The sequence below is a fragment of the Cricetulus griseus genome, chromosome 3 (genome assembly GCF_003668045.3).
Source record: "Cricetulus griseus strain 17A/GY chromosome 3, alternate assembly CriGri-PICRH-1.0, whole genome shotgun sequence".
Classification (NCBI taxonomy): Eukaryota; Metazoa; Chordata; class Mammalia; order Rodentia; family Cricetidae; genus Cricetulus; species Cricetulus griseus.
In genome coordinates this window covers 250,694,639-250,704,354 of record NC_048596.1, presented here as the reverse complement: position 1 = coordinate 250,704,354, position 9,716 = coordinate 250,694,639, and the positions used below count along the sequence as shown (strand labels likewise).

The 9,716-nt window shown below is 49.3% G+C and overlaps 1 protein-coding gene across 4 annotated transcripts in view; it reads left to right on the top strand.

Moving 5' to 3' along the window:
- Nucleotides 1-681: 681 nt before the first annotated feature.
- E2f3 (E2F transcription factor 3) overlaps nucleotides 682-9,716 on the top strand; it is an 80,253-nt gene continuing 71,218 nt past the window's right edge. For 2 of the 4 annotated variants that reach the window (XM_027409312.2, XM_027409311.2), the window contains exon 1: nucleotides 682-1,088. In XM_027409312.2, the coding sequence (XP_027265113.1) occupies nucleotides 717-1,088 (372 nt within the window). In that variant the 5' untranslated portion in view covers nucleotides 682-716. Of the gene's footprint in view, nucleotides 1,089-1,826; nucleotides 2,255-9,716 lie in introns of those variants that run through there. The other 2 variants (XM_027409314.2, XM_027409313.2) reach the window with 2 other exon arrangements.

Sequence of the window (9,716 nt, the reverse complement as noted above, 5' to 3'; positions counted from 1 at the left end):
AGGTCATCAGAGCCAACCCCTCGGGAGGGAACGAAGGAGGGGCCTGGGGTAGGCGTGGCTTTCCGTGGGAGAGTAGGATTTTGCCCCACCTCCTAAGAAGCCTGCTCTGCCTCCAGCCAATCAGGCTGGGCTATGCAAATAGAGCCCGGGTCACCCCGGTAACCATGATGTATGGTAGCCAATGGAAACCAGCCAGTGGCGACCTCGCTCCAGGATTGGTATTGAAGTAAGGCGACAGGGATCCAATGGACTGTGGGAACAGTCCTCGGCGGGTTGAGGGGCGGAGATATGCAAATATGGTTTGAAAAGCCGGCGGGAAATCTGAGTTTCGCGGGAGGACCTTGGCGCGTAAACCGTATCCCTTCATTCATTGTCAGCAGCAGCTTCCTGGAGCCATTTTTCAGCTGCCGGCCGCAGCACCCGGGCTGCCGCCGCCGCCTCGCAATCCGTTGCATCGGCCGCCCCCGACGCCTCCATCTCCCCTCGGGGCCTGATATCCGTGCGGCCGGGACCCTCCTCTCTCCAGACCCCCGATTATTTTTGGCCCTGGGGCCTGTGCGGTGCGGAAAAATAAAAAGAAAAGAGAGAGAGAGGGTTCGGAAGCGCCGGGAGGGGAGGCGAGAAGGAGAGACTTGGAAACTCCGACTGCAAATAATAAAGAAATTGAAAGCAATACGTTAATATATCGTAACACTAAAAAAGAGCAGGAGCGAGAGATGAGAAAGGGGATCCAGCCCGCCCTGGAGCAGTACCTGGTGACCGCCGGGGGTGGGGAGGGGGCTGCTGTCGTCGCCGCCGCCGCTGCAGCCTCCATGGACAAAAGGGCACTGCTAGCCAGCCCCGGCTTCGCCGCCGCCGCCGCCCCGGGCACGTACATCCAGATCCTCACTACGAACCCTTCCACCACGTCCTGTGCCACCTCCCTCCAAAGCAGCACCCTGGCCGCCGGCCCCCTTCTCCCCAGTGTCCCCGGCGCGGAGCCGACCGCCGGCAGCCTCCTCTACAGCACGCCACAAGGACCCTCCAGCAGAGCCGGGCTGCTGCAGCAGCCACCAGCACCAGGACGCGGCGGCGGCGGCGGCCCTCCGGTAATACCCTCCCTCCGCAACGTCCCTAGCCCAGGTGGGAGGCGGGCTCCCGGGAGCGGTGGCTGCGAGAGCGCGAGGCTGAGCATCGTGGGCCTCGTAGCTGTCCCTCCAGCGTGTGCTTATTGTTAGACTTGGGGTGCTTCCCTGCGGACGTTGGGAGGACCTGGGGGTCTGGGCAGGCGCGCGGGACAGTGGGGAGTCCCTCTTTGCGAACCACATCTAACACTCCAAAACTTTTCGCGCCCCCCCTTCTTTTCCTGCACTTTTCCCTACCCCCACTCTCCCCTCCCCTGCAACTCGAAGCTTCCTCTTTCTCGGGCGTAGGAAGGGGTCACGCCCCGGATGGAGAAGGGGGTGGGGGAGGGTGTAGTGCACTGGAGAGTGGGGGACCCCAGGGGATGTAAACCGGGGACCCCAGGCGTGCCTGCCTCCCCTTCGGCCTCTGCTGCCCCTGGGCGGCCGGGGGTCCTGCAGGCGTGCTCCGAGCGTAGGGGCTCCAGTGCCTAGCACCTTTGGGGACTTAGCTCCCGGCAACAAAGGGGATCTGGGAGGTGGAGGGGTATCTCGGTGGGGGAGGTGGAGCTGAGAGCCCCGGGTGGGCCAGGGCTCGCGCTGTCTGCGACAAGGGACAGGCAGGCGGGTGCTCCGGCCTGGGCGCATCTCCGCGGTGGCAGCGGCGGCGCCCGCGTGGCCGGAGCGCCGGGGCCTTGCTCACCGGGCCCCGGGCCTGCCCTTGACCCGCCTCTCCCCTTGCCCCTTCCTTCCCCGCCCTGTCCCCCTCCCCGCCCCCCGGCGACGGAGGGCGGGGGCAGCCGGGTTCCCGTCCCGCCGCCAGGATCTGTCCCTTCTCTCCGGGACCCGCCGGTGACGTTTCGCACACGTGCGCGGAGGACGCGCCTGTGACTGGGGAGGAGGTGGCGGCGGGAGGGGGCGCTGGAGGGGGAGAGGGGGCACCCACTTCCTCCTGCTCGCCGGCTCCCAGGCCTGGGACCGTCCCGGCGCCCTCGCACCCAGCACCGCCACCCTCCCTCTCCCGTCCCCACCCCCCCCACGGCGCCCGCCCTCGCCCGGCGCCGCCGCTCCGCTCGGCCTCGGGCCCCCTCTCCAGCCGGCCCCCCACCTCCCCCGGAGCCAGGCTGCTTTCGGAAATGCCCTTACAGCAGCAGGTTAGTGACCCGGACGGCGCGGGGGCCCGAGCCACCACCGCGGGGACCCGGGATCCCCGGGGGGCCCGGAGCCGAGGATAAGCGACCGAGCGGGGTTTTGGAGTGGGAACGGGGGGTTGGGTGCTTGAGGGAAATGAGTAAGCAAGAAAAATCTAACTAAGTAAATCCCCGGCCTCGCTTCTAAGAGCCCCGGGGCGGGAGTGGCCGCCCCCGGGGTGGGTATAGTGTTTACGTGTGTTTCTTTTGGGGGGTGGATGGATGGGCAATTGAAACCCAGATGAGGGCTTCACGCCCGTGGCCGAGTTGAGCTGCTTTCTGTCTTGCTTCCCTTGTGCTGAAGGGGGAGGGGGCGGGTCAGAGGGTAGGGTGTCTGTGGGGTTCCCAGGCCACCCGCCACCCCCTCCCTTTGTCCCTGTAATTTATAAAGCGCCTTTGAGAGATGATTTAGGTCAGTATGCGGCTTCCCTTTTTGTTGCTACTAGAAAGAAGTGTGGCCCCGAGGTCTCCCCTTCTTCCTTTCTTTCCTGCATTCCTTCCTCCATGCCTCCTGTCTTCACCCTCGTGTTGAGGCTTGGCCCAGACCAGGCTAGAACCCACCCGGACTCAGCTATCTGTGGTTGCATGGTAATACCAGTCGAGGACCTCACCTAGCTTTAGGTCTAGATGTGTTTGTTTTGCACAATCAATATTTCGCTGGGGTCTTAAGAAGAAAGTCTGTGCACATATATAGGACTTAGGAAATGGGGTGGGTGGATAAATAATTAATTTTTTAAAATTCTCTTTCTGTTCATAATTTTGCCCTGGGTTGGATCTTTAGTGCTTTCCAGCCTAGAGATACTTACTGGGGATGTGCGATACAGTCCCAGTAAAAGAGGCTCATCCTTTTAGTGACTAGGGTCTGCCAGCAGGGGGGAAGCCGAGTACAGTACCTGCTTACACATTCAGTATCCAGTGTGCTAGATTCTCAGGCACAGAATATTCCATTCTTTCATTAGCAGTAAATAATTTTTCGGACTTGATTAAACATGCTTGGCCATACAGAAACCCTATTTCCCCCTACACAATCGGTTCCTATTTCATAAATAACCTGGAACAACTGGCTATTGACATGCTTCTTGGATTAGGTTCAGGTTTGCAGGGAACGTTATTTTTGATAATAGGAAATTGTGAGACTACTAAATTGCTCTTTAAAAAAACTTAGACTATTTGTTGGACCAGGTCACCAAGACTGTCTAACCAGATTTATGTGTAGTTCACTGTAGTTAAGTATTTAAAATACAAAAATATTGCCTTCGTTGTCTTGCAAGTTGTTTCTAAACTTTATTAGCCTTCTTGCCATGAAGTTATTCCAGGAGTATAGATTGTTTTGAATTTGGATACTTAAAAATAATGTTTCATTATAGGGATATAAATGCTTATACATATTCAAAAGTCATTTTATGTAAGATTGTAATGTATGCTGAATCACTGGTTAATCTACGATTTCAATGCTGTATCTTCTGGGAGGGGTATGAAGTTTTATCTCCCAAGTGCATACAAAGTCCTCAGTATTGCGGGCAATGTTTGATTTTTTTTTTTCTTCTTATCAGTATTTCAGTAGGCTTCCTGTTCAGTCTTGAAATTTATTTTATTTTATTTTTGAGGCAGGGTCTCTTGTAGCCTTGAACTCCTGATCTTGACTCGAGTGTCCACATTCTGAGATTAAAGACATGTACCACCCTGTGTTTTGGGATTCTGTTGATGTTTTCTCCTGAGCATGAAGGTTGGGAAGGTGTGTCAAATGAACCAAAATAGGACTATTCAAACATTATATGTTCAAGAAGAGGTGGGAGATTCTTCAGGTGATCAGAGTTCTAGACCCACATGGGTCTACTTTCATGTTCCGACTCCAGAACATTTGAGAGCTTGACAGAGCAAGTGGCTTGCCTTCTCATTAACTGTAGCCTCTTGTCTTCATTTACAAGCTGTCTGCTGTTAGACAAATAACTTAATCTGTCAGAATTGTTCATTATTCTACAAAATAGGAAGGTAATAATTCTAACTTTGAGGTTTTTAAAAAGCAATATGATAATACATGTATAATACTTAAGTACAAGGCCTGGCAAATAGTAGCTGCTCCATAAAATTAGTCTTCATAAATCAAGTATTTTTATAACTCAGGGGCTGCATACATAACTGTCCCTTTGTTTACCTATATGAACAGAATGATCTAAAGTGGTATGTAATTCCATTCTTCCAGGAAATTGAGAATCTGTTAATGCAAGAGGCAGTAGCCTATCACGTCAGATTGACTTTAATTCAGTCATCGCAACCTGCTGGTTATACATTTCAAAGGAGCCCTCCATGCCTAATAAATCTCATCTGAGAATGGAAGACTGTAGATGCTATTTCAGCAGGGTCTCTTTTCCTGAACAAGTTTGAAAGAAGAAAAATGTGGGTTCCTGTGGTTCTGTATGCAGTAATCTTGCTTCTACAGAAATGTATGGTGGATGCCAAGTTGAAGCTGGGAGAGAATTTTTAGTCACTACATACCCCAAAATGGAAGTTTTAATATAATGCAATGCCCAGACGTGGGCAGGACAAATAGCTCCACTATAATCAGTACCGAGGGCGCCACCCTAATCATCCCTGGGAACAAAGCACCCTTAACCGAGCTAAAGCACCCAAGCATGAGAACAGGAAAGGATTTTTTTTAATGTGGATTTTTCTAAAAATCGCCACCTTGTATAATACTTGGAAGAAGGACAGAGTCTGTGGAGTTTAACAGCGTGTGGTGTAACGTTAACTTGGGAAAAGAATATCTGTCTACCTTGGGCTTAGGAATAAATACCAACACCTGGGGAGTGAAAAGACTGGCGGGGTGGGGGGAGTATTTTGTGTCTTAGAAGTAAAAAGCAGTTTCCCCTACTTTTCTCTATTGTCATTTCCAGTGAGACCACACACACACACACACACACACACACACACACACACACACACACACACTTTTAGTCCCTTCCAATTGGCTATTTTCTCCAACTTACCCTGATTATTTATATAAATAGTCCATATGACTGGGTATAAACGTTGCCCCAAGCCAGCCAACTCCAATTCTTTTTACCCGTCTATTTTTTTTTTTTAGTAATATTTTAATCAGGATGGGTGAAGACCATTTACTTAATATACTGAGTACCCCAAGGTCTGTGAAGATAATTGAAAATAGTGCAAGGAAGAAAGATTCCAGTTTCCACCTCTGCCCCCCATGCTGAAGGGAACATCCCTGAATTCTTTGAGGTACAAATATGTGGTTTGATGTATTTTCTTGGTTGTTAGCAGTTGTAAATAGTGTTTCATGAACTGTTTACAGTTGGTGAAGAGCCCCCGCCCAGTAATACTTCACAGGACTATGAATAAAGACCAGATAAACGGGAAACCACAGATGTAGGACCTTCCTTCTCCATCCTGTCTGCCCTCTAAGAATGCCTGGGAAAATGCTCTCACACAGAGAAGGGATATACTGCAGAAGGTACCAGAAAGCAGCCACTCAAGAGACTGGCAAGGTGTGGGTAGGGTTAATTCTGTGGGATTATTTAGGTGGCTTTCCAGTAGGGGGGAATGTTTAGTTTATTTTCATCTTATACCTTTGCCTTAAATGTTCACCTCAAATATTTAAGTTGTAAGAATGTATTTCTACCCGGCCTTAATGGGAGTCGGTCTTGTGGCCACACTTACCTGCAACTGCGAAGATGTGGTAAAGCCAGGGTGGAATCCAAAAGGTCCCCATAAACTTAACTTTGCTGGAGACCCTGAGTACCAGGCCGAGGCTGTGCTTTGTAATGTAAGACAGGAGCGATGTTAGCTTGAGGATGAAGCCAGTGAGAAGATAGCTGATTGAATCCAGTAGATAAAAAAGAATGAGTGATTTCAGTTTGCTTTCTCTTCGGTAGCCCAACTGTTTGGGGCCATTTGTAATGTCCATGCAGCATTCTTATAACTTGATGCCAATATTTCAGGTTAGCATATTCACTACTTGGTAAATGTGATGGTTTGGGACTCATAGTGTGGGAGTTTATAATACGTAGCTCTTATTATCCAACCTGGCTTCTTTTGCAGGTGATACAATTAAAGGTCCACTGCAAGTTACATTGCTCAGCCAAGGTCACAAGGCAGCAGAGGGCAGGCCAGAACTGAAACTGGAGATTCTTGCCTTCTTATCAGCTCTTTTTGTGAGGAGAGGGTTAATGGTCTTAGATGCCCTACATGGGAGACTTAGGTGTGTGGACAACGTTTTAAGTTTTCATCAGAAGTGCACTTTGAACCACCAGCTCTGAAGTCACAACTTATTCCCAGAGATGCTAAGAAATCAAGGCTGCTGTACACACTCAGTGAAACGGACTTTTAAATGGAGAGGAATGACAGGTTTTCCTAAATAGTGGTAGCAGTGGTTTTTTTTTTTTTTTTTTTTTTTAAGCTTGATCTGATGTTTGAAATTCAAATTATTTTTTTAGGTGTGACATTTCTAGTGCCCTGAGAGAGATGATTTTACTTAATCAACAACAGCCTAAAAGGATCTTTGAAACTTTCTTGGGAGAGGGACATCACAGGAGGTACCCTCAACCATCCACATCCTAAATGACAGACACGGTTTCGCAAGGTTCCCTGGGCCTTTGCATTGTACCATTGACCAAGAGGCTCTTCCTCTGTGGTTAGCTCCAGGAAGATTTCTGATGTGTCAAAGCCGCCGATCAGTTAACTCTTTCAGAGGAAGTTATCTAAAGCCAAAGCTCATTTCCTTAAAATGACCTTATTTTACTTGTGGAACCGAGAAAGCTTAAAAATAGAATTGCTTCAAGCTCTGAAGCCGGAAAGTGAAACATAATCCAACATGGTTGCAGCTCACAGCCTGCCCTGGGACAGGGGTATCTGTTTATCTGTAATCCGCAAGCCAGGAAGGTCCCCTGTGTGCATAAGGGCCTACTTCCTGTGAGCCGTGAGTAGCAATTGATGAGAGTCCCGTTATCAGTAAGCTGAGTTCCTCTGGAAGCACATTTGATGGCTGGAGGAGGTGAATGCCCTTGGCCTTCCCTGCCAGCTCTTGCCAGTCTGCCCTGGAGAACCTTGTAGTTCTTCTAGCATGCTTTTGAGTGATTGCTGAGAACAGCTCCATCCTGCCCTAGTTTCGTGATCTGTTGTGTGTGGCTATGAACTCCTGGATGTAGGAAGTGAACACAGACAGGGCCTGCATGTTTCACTCCTTCCTGTGGTGGGACTTCGGGAAAACATAACCGGAGCAGCATCCTCAAGTCTTAGACCATCACCTTTGCCATTCCACATTCGGCCTTTCTGTGCAAAGATGGTGGCATGAGTATAAAAGCCACACTCCTCCTAAAAGGCAGCGTGAGAGACAGCTAGGTATAAAGTTAAATGGTGGCTGGAGTTGCCTGGGTTCCTTTTCTGCCTCCACCTGCTAGCTGTATGACTCTCCATTTGCTACCTTCTCCATTTGCTCATCTTTCTGGGGTGGGGGAGTACTCACAAGGGGGAAGAAGAAATGAGCTGATGTCTGGGAAGTGCTTGATCCAGTGCCCCACAGAGGTATGATAGAGTTGCCAGGCCCTTTGTGGCCTTCTCTTGCACTGTATTCTGTGTCTTGGTTTTTTCATTACCCATTAGTGTTCATTTCAAACCATTTACACCTCTAAGAATGATGGTTCCTGGGAGGGGGAGGAGTGTATCCTACAGTGGATGTTGCCTACTGCCATCACTGGGCCCCTGGTCTTTGTTACCTCTTTCTAAGCTGCCCATTGACTTGGGAGGAGAAAGAGAAGAATAAGTTTCTTATTGTCATAGTACAATCAGCAGTACTAAATGTTATGAATAAAACCTTTATTTCTCTGATGGAACATGTTGGTGAAATGGCACAAGGAATGCTAATTGTGCTGTTAACATAATTTCATGTCTGTACAGAAAGCCATGGTCTAAGACTAGTTCAGAAACTGGAGTATCATGGATACTGAGTTTTTACTAACTTGGAGATTCCTTGGGTCTGTAAGTGAGGGCCAGGCATGTGTCTTGCTTACCAGAGGCCTCTCACCTTCCCACTGAGCCATTTGTTCTCATTGTTCTGTGTTTGGTTTTGGTTTTGAGATGGTCTCAGTAGCCCAAGCTGGCCTCCAGTTCTTTATCTAGCTGCAGTTCTTTATCTAGCTGGTCTCAATTCTTGATCCTCCCCAGCACTGAGATCACAGATAGGTGCTGCCACAGTCTGCTTTGTTCTTCACTTCACGTTCTTCCTATTCCCCCTGCTCCCTCTGCCTCTTCTTAGCGGCTTAGACTTGCAGCCTTGAAAAGCTCCTTCTAACCAAGTGACTTGCAGCTGGTTCCCTGGCTTTGGGGTATGGTAAAGACTTGATTTGATTTCTCCTGCCTTATTTTCCCTGACTTGCTACGTGGATACCCCCTGTGGGTGTTTTGGGTAGACACAGGTTGCCCTCTTAAGCATTGGTTACCCTGGTCTTTTTCCTTTTGTTGCCCTGCTCCTTCCAACCCACCTGAAGAAAATTCATGCAGAACACCCCCCCCCAACTTCCCAAGCCTTGAACAACTTCCCTAGATGACTTGTGCCTTTTCCTGGCACATCACAGTATAAATCCCTTATACTTGATTTATTCTTGGTTTCGGCTTTCACAAACAAACCTTCCTGCCCAGATATCAGGGTAGTTGGTTCTCCATACACTCTCAGCCTTTTGTTTGTGGAATGAACTGTTTGAGAAGAAGCATTGTCATTAGATGCCTACGATGGGCTTGGCTCCCCGTTAGCTCTGTTGGGGATAGAAAAGAAGAATATGGTGGGGGATCTGCCCACTCTTGAATTTACAGTCTGTTTGGGGAGACAAGCCTTAAGTACAAGTCGATCTGCAAGCAAGACTAAACAAGAGTCAGAAAGTAACACGACTCATCTTGTCCTTTGTACGATGCACACAAGAAGTATCAGTGGAGCGTATGAGAGTCACTAGACTTCACTGGGCTTTCAGATCCAGAGGCCATGGTTTCTGTACTGGCTGGTCTGAGAGTACATCCATGTATACCTTAAAATGTTCTTGGGTGAATTCTGTCCTGGTGGCATATACCTTGAATTCCAGCATTTGGGAAGTAGAAGCAGGACAGTAAATGCCTGGGCCACCCCATCTTCATGAGACCATATCTTTAAATTAAAACAACAGACACCTGGGCCGTATACTGGCTAACAATCTCTGAGGATAAGATACAGATGTGGCTTTGCTTTAATGCCCCAGACAATGTGAAAACATGCTGGACCCTCGGGCCAGGTGGAGAGAAGCTTAGCTTCTTTAATGCCCCAGCCTGTTGAACATTTTTGACTAGGCTAAGGAGACTTGAACCCATGGTAGGGAAGCAGGAAGTTGGTTAGCATGAGGGCCACCAGTTGGACTGCTCAGTCTGGGGAATGATGAGACATTTGGAT